Raw genomic sequence first — 20,186 nt, 5'->3', positions numbered from 1 at the left:
AACAACTGCAAAGATCTTTAGATTTGGTAATGGGGAATCAGTTCTCAGTTTGTTCCTGAAAATAGAATCCTTAATCACCCTTGCTTTCTTTGTTGTCCTTGTTTCCTAAATCTGACCTTATCAATTACTCTTTTTTTCTTGAAATTCTCTTCTCCCCTGGCTGGCCACACACTGTCCTCATTTTAATTGTATCTTTATTGATTCCTACTCTGTCTCTGAATATGATGGTGCTAGAAGAAAAAGCAGCATGCACTGAAAAGGAGGAGGCATCAGATAAAGTTTCATTAGACTCAGAGATACTTTTGAATGTAATATGAGCCGTGGAAGGAGCTGGTAAATAACCAGGTGCTAGAATGGAAGGAGAAGCATGGAAGCCAGTTCTCTCTGGGTTTGGAAGTGATACTAATTGAAAGCCACAGCACAAAAAAACTCCATTGCCTGAGACTAGATCTTTCCAGAGGTAGTCTGAATTTTGAAGGGAGAATTTAGACTGAAGAAAAGAATTAACTTAAAAAATAATCTCTAGGCTAGGGATTTAGCTCAGTGGCATAAACGCCTGCCTTAGAAGCACACAGTTGTGAGTTCCATCCTTGGTCCAAAAAAAAAAAAGAGTCTCTAACAGAAGCAGAAACTTAGGGACTGAAGATTTCCTCAGTGTCTCTCAAATTGTACTGCAATAGGAAGTGTGGGCAGTGGTTTTCACAAAACCTCTGCCATCCTGACTGTAGTTCTTGAATTGGCTTTATTTTTATAAAAATTAAACAGGTAATGATATTTTTTAAATGCATAGGAATTTGCTGGAGTAGTCTCAGCTTTTTAGTGAATGCAGAATTGTGTTGTTTGTAGGAAATAAAATAGATCAATAAGGTTGAGTGGCATTGTTTTAGAGATGAGGAAATTTAGTTTCAAGGAGCTAATGTAGCTTTTTTGCAATCACAGACTTAGACTGTGCCATTGCTACAGTTCAAAGTCAGGTCTCCTCAGTTTGCGAGTTCTTACCCCCATCCTCATACTCTGGTCAGCGGAATCATGTGCAAATTCTGCTGAGAGACCCATGGAACAGCTGGAAATGTGAGCTGAATCACAACCCGAGAGTTCATGCGAGAAGTCTAAGCTCCTTATCATCTCCCCACTAAGGCTTACCAGGCAATTTTAATGCACTGTATCCTTTAGGAGTCAGTCAATCATTCTTATTCCAAAGTCAGAACTAAATTGAATTTTACTTATTCCACATTTATTGGATAAGTCGTCTACACAGTTATCATATCAGATTAGAGACAGAAAGTTAAAGGAATATCCTTGTCTTCAAAGAAACTGCAATATATTTCAGGCAACAAGAAAAACAGGCTGTTTGATCAAAGTTATCAGCAAAACCCCCTGGGGAACAACAGAGACACTGACTGTTCTTCATGGAGGTGGCCTTGGATCTGAAAAGTGAATAAAACAGACATTAGTGGTAAGAGCATTCGTGCACAGGAGACATTATATGCAAATGCATGCAGGTGTTTTTAAAAGAGCGAGAGGTATTTTGAGAAAGGTAAGTACCTGCATGAGATTTGAAACACAGCATTGTTCTGTTTGCAAAAGAGAGGTATGGAGAGCCGGGAGAGGAAAGGGACCCATGGGAATTGGGGACTATGTAAATTTTTAAGCAGGGTGAATTGTATAAATTCCTTTCTAGAATATAATGGTATGGCCAAAGCTGACTACAGATATTTGGAAAGTTTTGCAGTGACCTGGGTTAGGGCAAGGAAATTATTAGAACGTGTACCTGGACTATAGAAGTGGAGTACAGGAGAGAGAGAGGCGAGTATCCATGCTTCTGCAATGGTCAGCTTGACAGGAATGGCCCCTTGTAGCAGGGCTAATTAATGTTCCTTGTTTAGGAGGCTGGGAAGAAATTATTACATTAGCCAAATGCTGCAGAAGTCAAATAGTATTGGAGGAAGACGATTTGGGACCTATTGGATACGAGGTGCCTGAGAAATTCAAATGGAAGTGATTGGAAATAATAACCTGAGCCTTGGCAATTGTAATGCCTTGAAAAACGCGTTGTTTGCTTAACTAAAAAAAAAAAAAATCTAACAGTCAAAGTTTAGTTTACATTTGGGATTTCAGGTGAGGAAGAATAACGGATAATACATTTCTGGATCTGTGAAAAAGTACTTATAACTGACAAAACATGAATGTTCATTTAAATACTACCCCAGACAAAAATAATTCTCTGAGAGAACCAGTCAGAACTTCAGTCTTTTCTAAGGTTACAGCTTACTCTCACGTGGCAAAGTGACAACTTTTTCCTAGACAGACGAGTCTAGGAAAGACTCCTTGATTGGAAATACTATTTATAGCATCAGTAGTGTCATGTAATATATTTCCACTACTGCAGGGGAAGAGGAATATTTCTCTGTTTTGCTAAGATTTTTTTTTCACTGCTTTTAGAAAGACATATATTTTTAAGCTAAGCACAGAAATTCCTCTAGTTAGCAACCAGAATAGAAAGGATAAAGACTGAATGATTTCAAACTTATATATAGGAATATTCAAATAGGGTAGAATAAGGTAATGACTAGCAAATTCGTGGAGCATGTAAGGTTGTACATCTACAAGGAGAAACTGGGCCTAGAGGACTGTGTGTGATTCACGAGTGATGATCAAAGTCATCCATGGGATGAGTTCTTCCCAGAGAGACAGTTGAGGGGGAGGAAAGAAACATCCAGGACACCTCTAGGGGCCCTGGCGTCTCTGCCCTGGGTCTCACTGTACCCAGAACCAGGAGAGAGACCAAGGCTTCTGGCCCCAAGCCCAGGGGGTGTTCCTCTGCACTGGGGCATAAAATCCCCCTGTAAAACAGCCACCCTTATTATAATTCAGATCATTACAATGACATTTTGACTTCTAGTAGTTCTGCTTCTGGCAGAGGGTCATTTAAGCACCTGTTCTAGCATACTGTTCTCTAATGTCTCTTTTGAATGTTCACTGTGTACCATCTGTGCACTGGGGGAAGCTCCTCTGAGCAATTCTATGGACATGTGCATTTATTGTTCTTATTTTATAAAAGAGGAAATTAAATCATGGTGGGGCCAAGTGTCTTCGCCCCAGGCACGTGATTCTTACGTGGTAGAACTGGAATTTAAGCAACCCACATAGTCTGGGGCTGAGTCCAGAGCCCAGGCCCAAGGCCCTAGGCACACGGCCCTCCTCTGTCCCCAGCCCTGTAGCTGTGGCCATGAGGTGAGTCTGAGATAGAGGAGATGATGATGGTGTGGGGTATCTGTGTGTCTGTACCTCTGCCAGTGGAGGGAGCAGAAGGTAACAGAGCTTATTTCTGTTTCTCTCTTTCCTCCCTCTTTCACTGTCTCCCGCCCCACTGATTGGTGGATGTTATACAGCCTTTGGTTGTTGATTGAAAAGACCTTATAGTAAAATCGCTTGGTTTAGTTTTTCTTAAAACGCAAATGTGCCTTACTTTAAAATTTGCCCTTGACAAAGCTGAAATACAAGGGTAAGGGTAGATATGGATATGTTTCTTGGAAACATTTTATCACTAGGTGCTTTGGGATTTATACTCAGCAGACATTTACTGAACAGTTTTGACTTTGCGAGTGTTGGGTTCTAGGCAGGGTAGAGATAAATAGGAACCACCTCTTACTGCAAGGATCTCTAGCTGGTGATGGAGCCAGACTTCAACAGTTAGTGGAAACTAAGTCAGAATGAAAGCTGTAACCACTGAGCTGAACTTGGCCTGGAGGATAAGGGAACCCTGGAGAAAGGACTGGTGGGCAGAGTAGGAATTAGAGAGGGAATAGGAAGAGAACAGACAATATGGGCATGGGCATGAGGAAGTGACCCCAGGTATCCAGACAGGAGGATCAGGTCAAACTGCTGGAAAGGTAGATGCCAAAGCTGGTTGAGTGATGCCAGCTCCTGAAGGCCCTGAAATTCACCGAAACCAATTTCTGACATTTATCAAATTATCAATTTACCAAATACCACTTCAGGAATATTCATTTCAATATATTCAGTGATTGCAAATACATTCCTTTTGAATGTAAATAATTATGTTCTTCTTAGAATACTCCTATTATAAATATTCTTTTTGTTCAATTTCTTAAAGCTAAAAGTTTAATCTTATGCCTGCATTTTGGTCATGATATACTTCTAAATATACTCAATGTATATATTTTTCCTGTGTTAGTAACAGCTGCAACAATTCATATGACAAAAGTTCATTTTGTATTTTTTAGAGTCAGATTTTACTTTGCCATGCAATCAGTATTTTTAATCTCTTTAGTTTCACTGAATTTGAATAAAATACCAACTACTAACTTGTCAGAGACTACAGAAACTTATAGGTTTCATAGTTCATCATTGTTTTTATGGGATGGGAGAAACATCCATTTTATGAATTTCACAAATAATTTAGTGAGCTGATTTTCACGTTTTAGAATATGTCTTTCCCAACTTCTTTAGACAATCTAGATTAATGTAGTACAAATTCTGCCAACATATTTTCACTAAGCAAATTCATTTAGTAGACTGTTATGTAGGTTAACTCACATTTGGCAGAATTGTCCTAGCGGCCATGCATAAATCTCATGGAACAGGATGTGTGTGGCTCGGGGTTGTCCACCCCAGCAATCGGTGGAAGAACGGCTTCATCAAAACTAAGTTTTAGAAAGGTGAGCTTCCCCAAGACTTCACTCAGTGCAGAGCTGAGGCTCCCCTGCATAGGGTGAAGAACTGCTCTAAATGGTGCCACTCCATAGTGTGGGGCAGAGTCATTTTCCTAAGTGGATGTGGGCTTAGGTATGAATTAGGAACATATGGGATCACGTAGAGAGGCACAAGAATAAAAGATAAAATTCACCATTTTGTTGGTGCTCAAATTACATATTCCTCTGAGGACATGGACTTTCTAGTGGGAACTTAGTGTGTTCACTAAAGGGAAGGGGCAGGTGGGAAGAGTGATAAAGAAAAACATGTCTCTAGTAATTTTACTGTAAACAAGTTTTTGTTTGTTTGTTTGTTTGTTTTGTACTGCACTACATCTCCAGACTCCTTTAATTTTAACTTGAAATAAGATCTCTCCAAACTGCTAAATTTATTAGATTGGACTTGAATTTGCAAACTTCCTACCTTGGCCTCCCAGATTGCTGGGATTACAGATGTGTGTAACCATGCCCAGATAAGCAGCCTTCTCTGTAAAACTTTCTCCCTTTCCCCACTTGGAATTGATCTCTTTTCTCAGCGGGATGCTTGTGCAATGCCAGTCTCCACTGTCTTGTGTTGTGACATTTGTGTTTCTCTGTTTTCTTGCAGTCTAAACTGTGATTTCCTTGAAGTTGTGGATCTGATAGTATTTAACTTAGTGCTTTATGACAAGCAGGAATTCAGTGACTGCTTATTAAATTGAGTTCTTTTAGCAGAAAAATGTCAGAGAAGCACCAAGAAATGCACCCCACAAGAGCTCCAAATGGGACCCTTTCCAAGAAAGGGGCACTGAGAGCCTGGGCCTTCTCTAGGCTGTGTGGAGTCCCCCATCCAACTCTGTTCCAAATGGCACTGGTCACTTCTCTGTTGGCCACCGTTCTTGGTGAGTAATGAGAAACAAGTCCAGAGGGGCAATGCAAAATAAGAGATTTACAAACTAAAACAAAAGATGACAGCTTATAGCCAAAATCGGTTTGGGCAACAAAGGGTAGTGTTTGTTTTTCTGTCAGCTGGGAGTTAGGGGAATTTGCTTTACACATGAAAGAAGCCATTTTCTTGACATTTCACCCTAGAATTTCTCCTCTAAGTATTTCCAAAGCAATCTCTCTCAATCATGGCACTTCATGGCACTTCAAAGCTCTGTCTAATCTATCAATCTAAATGAATGATTTTCACTATCTGTGGACTTATCCAGCATGGATAGGTGAAGTTTGCACCTCTACTGGGGCTCTTAAAGGTAAATCAGTTTTGTATTTGATTTTTGTAAGGAAAGCAGATTAACATCTTTATGTTTCAACAACTCCATGCTTCATCCTCCTTATCATTAAAATATAGAAGAAGCAAAAAAATATTTAAATATTTTGTCTAGCCAGCTCTCAGTCACCCAATTTTCTTTCCCTGAGGTGACCTACATTATGCAATTTTTTTTTATCTTTTAAAGGTAAAGTTATTTTAATGAAATAATGCTTTTATGTTGAGGAACACTTGTGAGGATTTCTGGCTTTGCCTAGATACATGTGCAGCAACAGAGATAGATTATCTGATAGACTGATGAAATTTGTGACCTCTATCCATTTGAGATAAATTATAGTAGAGAAGAGATAAAATTTTATGCCTTTTATCATTATCATTTATCAGCGTACATGCTGATCACTCTTGTATTCATTGAACAAAGGGGACAATAAGAGTTGTATAAGATTTTCCTTGATTAGAGGAGAAAGGAATTATCCTTACTCTAAAATGATCCTATTGAAACATTGAGATGAGATGTCTGAAGATGTAACATTTGGTGCTTCTTGTCATTTTGGTGTCCAGGTAGATGTGGCCCCCCACCTGTTTTATTCTTTGCTACTCCAGCAAAGGAGTTGAACCAGACAGAGTTCACAACTAACACTGTTCTGAAGTACACCTGCCGCCCTGGCTACATCAGGATCCATTCAGATCAGACGCTTACCTGTAAAGTTAATGGCCAATGGCGGTATGAGGTCTTCTGTAGCAGTAAGTATCAACACTCCTCTCAGTTTTTCCAGCTTTGGAATGTTATCTAGGAATCTAAATTTCCTGAATCCAAGAAACCATCCAGTTTCTCAACTACTGATTTTGATGCACACATATGAGGTTAAATTTGTGTGCATTTTTTCTTCAAAAATACAAGTTCAGTGAGTCAAGATCAGAAATAAGTGTGAATCTAAACATCAGGGGCTTTATGAAAGCAGAGGTGGAAACTGATCAATCAGTTTTTTCTAATGCCATATCTGTGAGTACTTGGAATCACTAACCATCATTTAATTTTTTCTCCCAGAGAAACAGTGCAGAAATCCAGGAGATTTACCTCATGGCACAATTGAAGTTAAGACAGATCTCTTCTTGGGATCGAAAATAGAATTCAGCTGTTCGGAAGGGTGAGTTTAAGGTAGAAATAATACTTTTTAATTACTTAAATTTAATTTTATTATTATTATTTTTGGTGGGGGAGTACCTAGCATTTACCAGACAGGTGCTTATGCCACTGAGTTAAATCTTTAGCTTTAATTAATTTTAAAATGGCAAATGTACTCATTTATTTAAAACTTTAAAATGCTCATATATATCAAAATTATACATTGAGAATTCTCACTTACATCCTGTCTCCATATACTCCATTTTTTTTGCAAAGACTTACTTTAATTAGTTTAGGGTGTATCATTCTAGTGTTTCTTTACACAAATACAAGGTAAGATATTGTTTTAATTACTTTTCTCATTGCTGAGACAAAATACCTTGCGTGCAAAGTTAAAGGAGGATAATTTTATTTAGCTCACGATTTGCAGAGGTTTCAGTCCATAGTCAGCTGGCTCCAAGGCAGGGCAGCATGACAGAGGAGCAGTGCAGAAGAGAAACAGTTCATGGTGTGGCAGAAGGCAGCAAAGCAGCAAGAAATACTAGCAGCAAGCCTGCCTTCCCTCTCTTCCCCTTCATATTCTATCCAGGCTATAAGCCTACTGATTGCTGCCACTCACACCCAGGGTAGGGCTTCCATTATCTGCACCCAGAACTATGCTAATTTCAATCATGTACTAATTTAGTACTGTGTACCCTTAATCCCACTATCAAACACTCAATCCACCTTCACATGCTCTAGATCCATCCATCTCTGAAAAACCCCACTATGAGCACATGAGGCTTTGGGGGACATCTAGATACAGGCCATAACAAAAACTAACATATATTTTTATCTTTCTTAGTTCTAATACCAAGCATAATCTTGAATCTTCATTTTCATTACTTATCAGTATATACTGGAGATATTTCATATTTGAACATAACTCTTCTTCATTCACTGTATTTTCAAATATGTAGAATTTTATTCTATAGATACATCCCAGTGCTGTAATACCTGTTTGATGGATGTAGTCTTTTGAAATACTGAACCATGCTTGAATGCATTGTTTTGTACCTATGTGAATTTGTACCAATGTAATTATCAAATACCATTGTGCAGAAGCAATCCAATTTACCCTTGATACAAGATTAAATCACTCCAGTCACTGGAATAGTCCCCTTCTTTGTCTGTTCACTCACTTGCCTGAGAGGCCAGAATTGAAAGGGTTCAACCTCAACTTTAATCTGGTAAGTCATGTAAAACACAGGATGCTTGGCTAAATTTGGATTCATAGCACAACCAATAATTTTAGAATAAGTAAACTCTATATGGATTTGCATCATACTTAAATGAAAAATGTTCATTATTTGCATGAAACTCAAGTTTAAAGTTGAAAAGTAAATATCTTGTCTTTTTATTTGCTACATCTTGCTGTCTGTGGTAGAAGCATTTCTCTGTTGGAAACTAAGACTTCTATATCCAAGAGAAAGTTGCTTATTTCTACTTTTATGATTACTGAGATTGCAGTAGCATCACAGCATATGGTCCAATTTTCAATAATACTCCACAGGCTCTTCAATGATATGTATTTTTATTATCAGTACATAGCATGATATATTTATATGTATATAATGCATATATTTATAATATATATATCAAATACACATCAGGTGTATTTTGGGTTTTTTTAAATCTTTTTATCGGTACCGGGGATCGATCTCACGACCGCCTGCTTGCAAGGCAGGTGCTTATGCCACTGAGCTAAATCCCCAGCCCCCAGGTGTATTTTGTTGTGGTCTCTTTTGAACCTTTTATTGCCTTTCTCTTTATGATTTAAAAAAGAATCAATTTAAATTTATAATTTTCATAATTATTTTGCATAATAAATAAATTAATAATAACAATGTGTTTTGATCATTTTTAATGCACTATGTATTTTAGTAAAGATTTCTAGGTCTTCCCATACTCACAAGTGAAATAAATCAAAGTTGCATGTGTAAATATCATACTGTCTCTCTAGTATAAAAAACTGAAAAAGTAAATAAGATACAGAATATACAATAGATGTTGTAAAGTGAAAGGGAAAGAAACTACTCATAGGAAAGATAAACTGGAATAGGGGAAAGGAGAAAAGAAAGAAGAGATCATATATACATATGACGTATTATATATATATGTGTGTTAGTTCATCAAAAAACAGTTTGTGCTTTCATTGTTTGTTAGACTATTTTTTAATTCCTATATCTTGTAATTTGAATAAGTACTTTGAAAATAATAATATACAGTGTGTATTATTAATAATACACAGGTGTTAACCTTCTATTGTTTTGTTTTGAAATTCTATATCTTTATTTTTATTTTTTTCATTTTCTTAAAAAAATATATACACAAGATAGGTAAGGTAATTATGCTATTAATTCTATTAGTTCAAGGAAAGGAACAGTTGGTGCCTATATTGTTTGATCAATTTTACATGACTATATCTAACAGTCTGAGCAGCTCTTTTGAAGACAGCAATAGACTTCCGGGAGAACATGGCGGATAAATAACAGCAGCCACGGAGGCTCTCTGAGATTACCACCTTAGAATCCAGGAGCGGTGCCATGTGAGGAGTCCCACACAAGGGGAGATGTACCTTGCCGATCCAGGAACAGACTAAGCTGAGAGAAACCAACTGGAAATGCAATCCTGATGCTATAACAGGAACAGATAAAATCTCAGTGTGGAAGCTGGATCCCACACCATTGGAAGCCGCGATTTGAATTTCCTGCTGCCGATACTGCATCCCAATCTGCACGGCAGGGAGAGAGATGCGCGAAAGCTCTGAGAGCTGGAATTGGCCCAAACGGCATTGAGAGTGGGACTGGCTCGATCTGCAGTGAGTGAAATGGGGACCCATTCATAGACTAGGAGGTTCCAACAGAGGATATTCTGGGAACGGGCAGACTAGCCGAAACACAGCCCTGCAGTAACTTTAGTCACATATTCCCCTCTCAAGGGGGAGTGGTGGGGAGCGCTTGGCCTGGTGACTCCGCGGACTAAGATCCTGTAGGCTAGCCCAAATCAGGTCCCTGTGCCTGGCGGTGGCACCCTAGCAGTGAATCATTCAGTAGGTTGACCTGGAGGGGCGGGCCCAGCAGAGGCTGCCCAGATCTGTGTCTCCCTAGTACACTGCAGTGGGTGGGAACACCTAGCTGGTGGATTCAAACAAACTGCCACAGACAAAGAGAGAAAAAAAAAAAAAAACTGAGCCTCCTACATACGCTTGTATGGAAGGAACAAAAAGTATGGGAAAAGGGAGCAACAAGAAAAGCTCCTCAGTCCCCAATCCTGAGAACACTGATCCAGGTTTCCTGGTAAAAGCAAAAGAGAATGAAGACAGAAAACATGCAATATCAGACATGGCACCTGTAGATATAAAACGGTATCTCCGGAGCCTCATAGACGAGTTCAAAAATGAAGTATTTAATGAAATAAAGCAAGAAATAAGTAGAATAGTTAGAGAAATGCTAAGCACTGACCAAGAAAAAACAGATGGTGGAATGGAAGAACAGAAGAAAAGGGGAGAATTGTTTGATGGAGAAAATAGAGAAAACATAGAATACGTGAAGCAGGTTCACAGAGATTACCAGGAAACTAAAAACTCTATTGAAAGCTGGCATAACAGCTTGAAAGAAACTAAGGATAGATTATCAGAACTGGAGGACAGATTTGTAAGGTGGGAGCATGAAATGAAAAACTTCTTAAAAATAACAAGAAAACAAACAGCAATAATACAAAGACTAGAAGATGACAAGAGGATCTATAATTTAAGAATTAAGAACGTAAAAGAAGAAGTAGGGACTCAAACAAATGAACTACAAAAGCTATTCACAGAAATAATCCAGGAGAATTTGCCTAATTTAGCAAAAGGTAAAGATACTCAGATGTATGAGGCATACAGGACCCCAGCCACCTACAACCCAAACAGAGCTACACCCAGGCATATAATAATCAAAATTCCAGAAATCCAATATAAGAACAGAATATTAAAAGCCATCAGAGACAAGAAACAGATCACTTATAAGGGAACACCCATCAGAATTACAGCAGACTTCTAGGCACAAACCATCATATCATGAAGAGCGTGCGGGGAAATAATTCAAGCTTTGAATGATAATAACCTCCAGCCAAGATTGATATATCCTGCACAACTGTCCCTAAAAATTGATGGAAAAACAAGGTGCTTCCAGGATAAAGAGGAACTAGGGGAATTTGCAACCACCAATTCAACTCTACAGAGATTACTGCAGGATATTCTAAAAATGAAAAATACCAAGATTCCAGAAACAGTAGCAGAGCGGCCACAATGAATGGAGCAGAAAGCGAAATGAAGAGGACAAACTGACAACTAGTGACAGAAAAAAAGCTCAGCAGAAATGAGGCAGAGAAGGTTGGATGGTAGGAACAGCCATTTTGGAGAAAACAAGACATCATAATAGGTAGTGCTGATTTAATATCCCCTTGTTTTGAAGTCCCATCAAGCTTTTGTTCTTCTGTCTCCATCGGTTTTAATGTGTCGTATCTTATTGGATTTTATTATATGTGATAATATAAACAAAACTTTTATAGACGAGATTATACAGAAACCATTGTTCATTTTCTGTTAGTTGATTCTAAATACCCTGTAATACTGTCATTCTCTTGACTGGTTTTACATTGTCTTGATATGTTTGATGCTACAGTATACGAAGTTATACCCAAAGATTTTTTTTTTTTTTATTTAAGAGGAAAAAGAGAAAAACACAAAACAAACCAAAGCGGCGTAAGGGTACACGCAATACAGAACTACAAAACAAAACAAAACAAAACAAAACAAAAAACCATAACAGTAAGAAATTACCTGCTAGTAGATTACACACTATTTTCTTGAAAATAGTTCCTCAAATCACAGTATCAAAGAACACAAGGTGGACATTCAAACAGGGAGACTGCAAACAGCTGTGTTCAATGTTCCAAAAACATTGATAAAGTCAGCTATTTAACACCCCCAAACACACTTGCTGTTATATCCGTTAGAGCTCTTTTTCTTTTTTTTTTTTTTCCCTCTCTTTTTTACAACAAAATTTACACATCTTGGATTTTATTACTACTTAGTGCTTATTACTTTCTTTGGGGGGGGGAAGAATACAGTCAAATATGGCAAAACAAAGCTGTCAGTCAATACCAAGTATAGACATAGCACATGGTGTAGAACAGAGTACAAGTTTATCAACAATGGTTATCAACGTTGTCCCTTGTTTCCTTAAAAAGAATTGTCTATCTTATTAGATATTATAAAGTTGGACAAAACAGTAGAGAACAAGACCAATAAAACTTAGGCATTGTAAACATTACAGGACTTCCAAAGAAGACAATAGTCAAACCAGAATGGGTATCTTAGTGAATCTTATTGTCTTCAAAGTAGTTGCCTATGTCTTCAAACTTGATACTATCATATAGAATGGAACAGAGTCTAATCAGTCAAAACAAGATCGTGGGAGTACTACAGGACTTCAAAACAAGTTAATAGGAAATCGAAAAGAGTTACTATTTATATATCCTAATTTTTTTTGAATTTTTTCTTTAATTAAGACAAACATAAGAAATGACTAAATAATTTTTTTTGAAACAATAAGGGGGAGATTGAGATAAAACAGGACATAACAATATAACAATAGAGGTCACAGCATGACTGTTTCAATAACCTAGTACTTCACCACCTTATAACCTGACTTAATAGTAGTTACCATAGTGTCTTTTTCCTTGAAATATTTGGGTAAAACTTCATATACTCTAGCTTCAAATATTTTCATATCAAGAAGCCCAGAATAAAGCCTTTCTAATTAATGAGTGAAAACTTTATAAGGCTTCAAGGCCACCTAATGGGGAATCATGATTACCACATATTTTTATATATTTGAATCATTACTTACATTAGGGAAACTATTCGGTATTCACACATGCGAGATTGATTTATTTCACTTATGAGTATGGTCTCAAGCTGCGCCCATTTATTGATAAATATCTCAATGTGATCCTTCTTTATAGCTGAATAATACTCCATTGTATAGAAATACCACAACTTTTTTATCCATTCCTCAGTTGATGGGCACTTGGGTTGTTTCCAAGATCTGGCGATTACAAATTGTGCTGCTATAAACATAGGTGCACATATATCAATGTGGTATGATGCTTTCAGTTCTTCTGGGAATATGCCTAGAAGTGGAATAGCTGGAATAAATGGGATTTCCAGTCCCAACTTTTTGAGAAATCTCCAGACAGATCTCCACAAAGGCTGTACCAGTCTACACTCCCACCAGCAGTGCAGGAGAGTTCCTTTTTCCCCACAGCCTCTCCAGCATTTGTTGTCGGTTTTCTTGATCCTGGCCATTCTTTCAGGAGTGAGATGGTATCTCAGTGTGGTTTTAATTTGCATTTCTCTAATGACCAATGATGATGAGCATTTTTTCATGTATTTATTTGCCATTTGCATTTCTTCATCTGAGAATTGCATATTCATCTCAGATGCCCATTTTTGGATTGGATCTTTGAATTTCGGAGGTCTGAGTTTCTTTAATTCTTTGTATGTTTTAGACAAGAGGCCCTTGTCTGAGAGAGAGTTCACTAAAATCTTTTCCCAGTTTGTGGGTTTTCTTTTCACTATGCTGGAGATTTCTTTTGACATGCAGAAACTTTTTAATAAGAAGTGGTCCCAGTTATTGATTCTGGGAAGTATTTCCCGTGCGGTTTGAGTCCTGTTCATGAATTCTTTACCTACTCCTATGTCTCCAAGGTTTCTACCTATTTTGTCTTCCAATAGATTTAGTGTTTCTGTTTTAATATTCAGATCTTTGACCCATTTAGATTTTAATTTAGTACATGGTGATAGACATGGGTCTAGCTTTAGTTTTCGGCAAATGGAGAGCCAGTTTTTCCAGCACCATTTATTAAAGAGACTGTCGTTCTTCCAGTGAACCTGCTTGGCTCCTTTATCAAAAATAAGGTGGTTGAGTGTGTTCGTAGTTGTGGTTGTATCTTCTAATCTATTCCACTGATCTTCAGCTCTGTTTTGATTCCAATACCATGTTGATTTTACTACTGTTGCTTTGTAGTATAACTTCAAGTCAGGGATTGTGATGCCTCCTGCTTTGTCTTTGCTGCTTAGAATTGCCTTTGCGATTCTAGGTCTCTTCTGGTTCCAGATGAAATTTAGGAGTGATTTCTCTAGATCTATAAGGTATGTTGATGGTATTTCTATTGGGATTGCATTGAATCTGTATAACAGTTTTGGGAGAATGGCCATTTTCACAATGTTTGTTCTTCCTATTCATGAGCAAGGGATGTCTTTCCATTTTCTGAGATCATCTTCAATTTCCTTTTTCAGTGTATTATAATTTTCACTGTATAAGTCTTTCACTTCTTTCGTAAGAGTAATTCCTAAATATTTCATTTTTTTGCTTGCTAATGTGAATAGTCCAGTTTCTCTTATTTCCCTCTCTGTAATTTTGTTGTTCGTGTATAGGAATGCTATTGATTTCTGAGTATTGATTTTGTATCCAGCCACATTACTGAATTTATTTATTGTATCTAAGAGTATTTCAATGGAGTTTAGGGGGTCTTCTATGTAGAGTATCATGTCATCTGCAAACAATGATAATTTAACTTCTTCTTTTCCTATCTTTACCCCTTTTATTTCTCTTTCTTGCCTAATTGCTCTGGCTAGTACTTCCAGTACTATATTAAATAGGAGTGGTGATAAAGGACATCCTTGTCTTGTACCCGATTTTAAAGTAAAGGCTTTCAATTTTTGGCCATTTAGTATGATGCTGGCTGTTGGTTTGTCATAAATGGCCTTTATTATATTGAGGTAAAGACCATTTATTCCAATTTTCTGTAAAGTTCTTATCATGAATAAGTGTTGGACCTTATTGAAGGCTTTTTCTGCATCTATAGAGATGATCATGTGATTCTTATTTTTGGCTTTATTGATATGGTGGATTACATTTATTGATTTGCGTATGTTGAACCATCCTTGCATTCCTGGGATGAATCCCACCTGGTCATGGTGTATAATCTTCTTGATGATTTGCTGGATCCTATTTGCCAATATTTTATTGAGGATTTTTGCATCTGTGTTCATTAGGGAGATCGGTCTATAGTTCTCTTTTATAGTTGGGTCTTTCTCAGGTTTTGGTACTAGAGTAATATTTGCTTCCAGGAATGACTTAGGAAGGATTGCTTCCCTTTCAATTTCATTGAATAGTTTGAGGAGTGTCAGCATTAGGTCTTCTTTATATTTCTTGTAGAATTCTGCAGTGAATCCATCTGGGCCTGGGCTCTTCTTGGTGGGCAAGGACCCAATTACATTCTCAATTTCATTAGCAGAGATTGGGTTATTCAACAGTTTTATATCCTCTTGATCTAGCTTTGGTACTTCATATGCTTCTAAGAATCTGTCTATTTCTTCTGTGTTATCAAACTTTTGAGAGTAGAGGTTTTCAAAATAGGTGTTGATGATCCTCTGTATTTCTATTGGGTCTGTAGTGATTTCTCCTTTTTCATTTCTTATTGCATGAATTTGAGCTTTTTCTTTCCTTTTTAAAATAAGGTTAGCTAGGGGCTTATCGATTTTATTTATTCTTTCAAAGAACCAACTCTTTGATTCGTTGATTCTTTGGATTGTTTTCTTAGTCTCTATTGCATTGATTTCTGCTCTGATTTTTATAATTTCCTCTCTTCTTTTGGCTTTGGGCTTGACTTGCTCTTCTTTTTCTAGCTGTTTGAGGTGTAGCATCAAGTTATTTATTTGTATTCGTTCTGTTTTCCTGATGTGGGAACTCAGTGCAATAAATTTTCCTCTCAGAACGGCTTTCATTGCATCCCACAGATTCCGGTAAGTTGTATCTGCATTTTCATTTTCTTTTAGGTATTGTTTAATTTCTTCTTTAATTTCTTCTGTGACCCACTGATTACTCAAGAGTGTGTTATTTAGTTTCCATGTGTTTGCAGAATTTTTGCAGTATCCTTTGTCATTAATTTCTAATTTCAGAGCGCTATGATCCGATAATATGCAAGGGATGATTTCAACTCTTTTGCATTTGCTTAAATATGTTCTGTGAGCTAATATATGGTCTATTTTAGAAAATGATCCATGTACTGCTGAGAAGAATGTGTATTCTGATGTTGTTGGGTGGAACATTCTGTATATGTCTATCAAACCCATTTGTTCACAGGTGTGATTCAGTTCTGTTATTTCTTTGCTCATTTTCTGTCTGGTTGATCTGTCCCTTGGTGTCAGTGGTGTATTAAGGTCTCCTGTTACAATTGTGTTACTGATAATTTGAGTTTTCATTTCTGTTAATAATTGTTTTATATAACTGGGTGCTCTGGAGTTTGGTGCGTATATATTTAAGATAGTTATCTCTTCCTCTTGGAGTTTTCCCCTTACGAGTATGTAGTGACCTTCTTTGTCCTTTATGGTCATTGTTGGTTTAAAGTTCACGTTGTCTGCAAACAGAATGGCTACTCCTGCCTTTTTTTGGATTCCTGCTGCATGAAGAATTGTTTTCCATCCTTTGACTTTCAGTCTGTGAGTATCTTTCTGGGTTAGATGGGTTTCCTGTAAACAGCATATGGTTGGATTTTGTTTCTTGATCCATTCTGCTAGTCTGTTTCTTTTGATTGGTGCATTGAGACCATTTACATTAATGGTTATTACTGTTAAGTGCTGGTTAACTGTAGGAATGTTATCTCTCTGCTTTTGCATCTTTATCTTTCGGTTCTGTTTAATTATTTGCTTTGCTTAGTGGTTTTTTCCTTTGTATATCTAAACTGTCTTTCAATATTTTTTGCAGGGTTGGTTTGGTGTTCATGAAGTTCTTCAGCTGTTCTTTGTCATGGAAGTATCGTATTGCACCATCTATTTTGAATGATAGTTTTGCAGGATATATCAGTCTTGGTTGGAAATCATTTTGCTTTAGGATCTGGAATACTTCACTCCATGCTCTTCTTGACTTTATCGTTTGTGCTGAGAAGTCTGCTGTGATTCTGATAGGTTTTCCTTTATAAGTGATTTGTCTTTTCTCTCTGACAGCTTTTAATAATCTATTCTTGTGTTGGATTTCTGGGATGGTGACTATTATATGTCTGGGTGTAGTTTTATTTTGGTTATGACTGTTTGGAGTTCTATATGCTTCACTGATCCTGATGTCAGTTTCTGATCTCATGCTTGGGAAATTTTCAGCTATTACTTCTCTAAATATCCTCCTGACATCCTTCATGTTGTCTCCCTCTCTTTCATTAATCCCTATCATTCTTATGTTATTCTTCTTTGCATCGTCTTGCAGTTGTTGAATTGTTGTTTCCTGGTTCCTTGTTATTTTCAAAAGATCTTTCCTTTCCTGTTCACTAGCTGCAATCCTGTCTTCAAGGTCTGAAATTCTATCTTCACTTTCATTAAGGCGGTTTTTACAACTTTCAGTGGAGTTTTTTATTTCCTGTATATCTCTGTGCATCTGCATTATGCATTCTGTTTGTTTCTTATATTGCTCGTCTAGGGATTCTATCTTTTTGTTTAGTTCCTCCAATTTTTTATCTGTGTTTTCTTTAGATATATTTAGAATCTCTTTCATTTCTTTTATCATTTCTTCTTTTATCTGGGAGATTATTTCGAGTTTGAATTTCTTTAAAGCTTCCTGGAGTTGCTTGTCAATTTCAGTGGCTATTGTGTCCGATATATGAGGTGGATGGGATATATTTTCTTCTATATACATCGCTCCTAGGGTTTCTTGAGATGGGCTGGAGGTTTGAGGTTGTAATTTGGTCTTTCGTTTTGTCATTTTCCTATATTTCTGTGTTTCAAGTGTTATTTGAAAGCTTCCTCAGGATCTGTTGAAAATCCCCTTCTATGTTTGGAGCTACTGGGACTCTGGCACCGTGCTACTCCAAGCCATTAGGCCTACAGAACCAGTGGCCCTCCTCTGCCTGCTCAGAACTCGGCAGTTCCAGACAAGCTGGGCCTCAGGGACACTGTGCGCCCACCTGCCCCTTGGAAGCTCCACAGTTCTTCAATCGCAGCCGGGTTAGGGTACTCACCACAGGCCACAGTGCTTCAGGAACCTGTGGACCCTCCCTGGTTGCAGAGATATCCACAGTCCTCCAGACACGCAGAGAGGCCAGTGAGGGCACCCCAGATCTGCCCAGCTCCTCCTCTGCAGACCTATGGCCAGGCGCGGCAGCTAAACAGGCTGGGCTAGGCTGGTAGTGTGGGCCAGCCCACCTATGGGGAGCTCAGCAGGTCTCCAAATGAAGCCGGGAATGGGGAGGCTGATGTGGAAGCCTCAAACCCACCTCTCCCCTTCACTGCACCTGGAAGCCTGAGGGAACTCCAGCAGACTGGGCGCAGAAATCCAGAGTCCTCCAGACACGCAGTGAGGCCAGTGAGGGCACCCCAGATCTGCCCAGCTCCTCCTCTGCAGACCTATGGCCAGGCGCGGCAGCTAAACAGGCTGGGCTAGGCTGGTAGTGTGGGCCAGCCCACCTATGGGGAGCTCAGCAGGTCTCCAAATGAAGCCGAGAATGGGGAGGCTGATGTGGAAGCCTCAAACCCACCTCTCTCCTTCACTGCACCTGGAAGCCTGAGGGAACTCCAGCAGTCTGGGCGCAGAAATCCAGAGTCCTCCAGACACGCAGAGAGGCCAGTGAGGGCACCCCAGATCTGCCCAGCTCCTCCTCTGCCTACCCAAAGATTTTAAGGGAAGAGACACTATGGTAACTACTATTATGTCGAGATTATCTTGTGGTGAAACACTATTTTGCTTAAATGGCTATGTTTTGACCTGCACTGTTTCGTTGTTATGCCCTCTTTTTTATCTCAATCTCCTTTTTATTACATACTTTTTCATTTTTATCCTTTTAATTAAGGGAAAAATAAATAAAAAATAGCAGGATATATTATAGTAACCCACTTTGATTTCCTATTAACTTGATTTGAAATTCTGTATTGCTCTCACCATCTTGTTTTGACTGATTTTCCTCTATTCTGTTATGCTAGATGGTACCAAGTTTGAAAGTCTAGGCAACAACTATGAAGACAATAAGATCCATTGTGACGCCCATTCTGGTTGACTATCATCTTCTTTTGAAGTCCTCTAATGTCTCCAATGTTTTGGTTTTATTGGTCTTATTCTTTACTATTTTGTTCAATTTTATTATAACTGATGATATAGGCAATTCTTTTTAAGATAACAAGAGGCATTATGGTAACCATTGTTGATCACCTTGTATTTTGTTTTTACATTATGTATTATGTCCATCCTTTTGATTTGACTGACTCTGTCCTAGTATGTCACATTTGGTTTTACTTTCTTCAAAAAAAAAGTAATAAGAACTGTGGGAGTAATAAAACCCAAAATGTGTAATTGTCATTGTACAAAAGAAAGGAAAAGAAAGTTCTCTAAAAGATATAACTGCATATATATTTAAGTGTATAAGATAGATAACCATATTATTGAGTTTTGTTGGATTATTGAACAAAACTGTTTGCATTCTCACTGTTTGAAAGTCCCCTCTATATGCTTTAATTTTGTAACTTCAACAACTATTTCTAAGATGACAATATGTAATTAATTAGTGATTTCCTACTGTTTATTTTTTCTGAAATTCTGTATAACTTGTACCCTTTTTCTGTTTTTTTTCTTTTTTCTCCTTAAATAAAATTTAAAAATTTAAAAAAAAAAGAAGACAGCAATATGCAATATAACTACCATTGTTAATTTCTTATCATTTTGTTTTGAAATTCTATATTGTTTCTGTTTTGGGTTTTTCTTTTGTTGTTCTTATTTATTTTGCATCTTTTTAAAGACGGTCTCCCCATGCAGTTCAGGCTGGTCCTGAGCTCACTTTGTAGCACAGGCTGGTCTGAAACTTGCAATGATTCTCCTATCCCAGTCTCTCAAGTACTGGTGATTACAGGAATGCACCACCATCCCTGGCTGTTATTGTTTGTTTTTGTTTTTTTTTTCTATTTAAAATAAAAAAAAAACACATTTCTAGGTCTTCATTGAAAATTGAGATCTTTAATTTTATAAAG

General features: G+C 37.7%; 1 protein-coding gene across 7 annotated transcripts in view; it reads left to right on the top strand.

The window, feature by feature from the left end:
- C4bpa (complement component 4 binding protein alpha) overlaps positions 1 to 20,186 on the top strand; it is a 51,806-nt gene that overhangs the window by 830 nt on the left and 30,790 nt on the right. The window contains exons 2-5 of one of the 7 annotated variants that reach the window (XM_063239630.1): positions 1,331 to 1,456; positions 5,323 to 5,596; positions 6,529 to 6,711; positions 7,016 to 7,115. In XM_063239630.1, the coding sequence (XP_063095700.1) occupies positions 5,434 to 5,596; positions 6,529 to 6,711; positions 7,016 to 7,115 (446 nt within the window). In that variant the 5' untranslated portion in view covers positions 1,331 to 1,456; positions 5,323 to 5,433. 7 annotated transcript variants of the gene reach the window in all.

The sequence above is a fragment of the Cavia porcellus genome, unplaced genomic scaffold, assembly GCF_034190915.1.
Source record: "Cavia porcellus strain 051 isolate PalLab524CR breed Dunkin Hartley unplaced genomic scaffold, mCavPor4.1 scaffold_29, whole genome shotgun sequence".
Classification (NCBI taxonomy): domain Eukaryota; kingdom Metazoa; phylum Chordata; class Mammalia; order Rodentia; family Caviidae; genus Cavia; species Cavia porcellus.
Note: the sequence above shows the minus strand (reverse complement) of the source record. Positions and strands in the feature narration are given on the sequence as shown.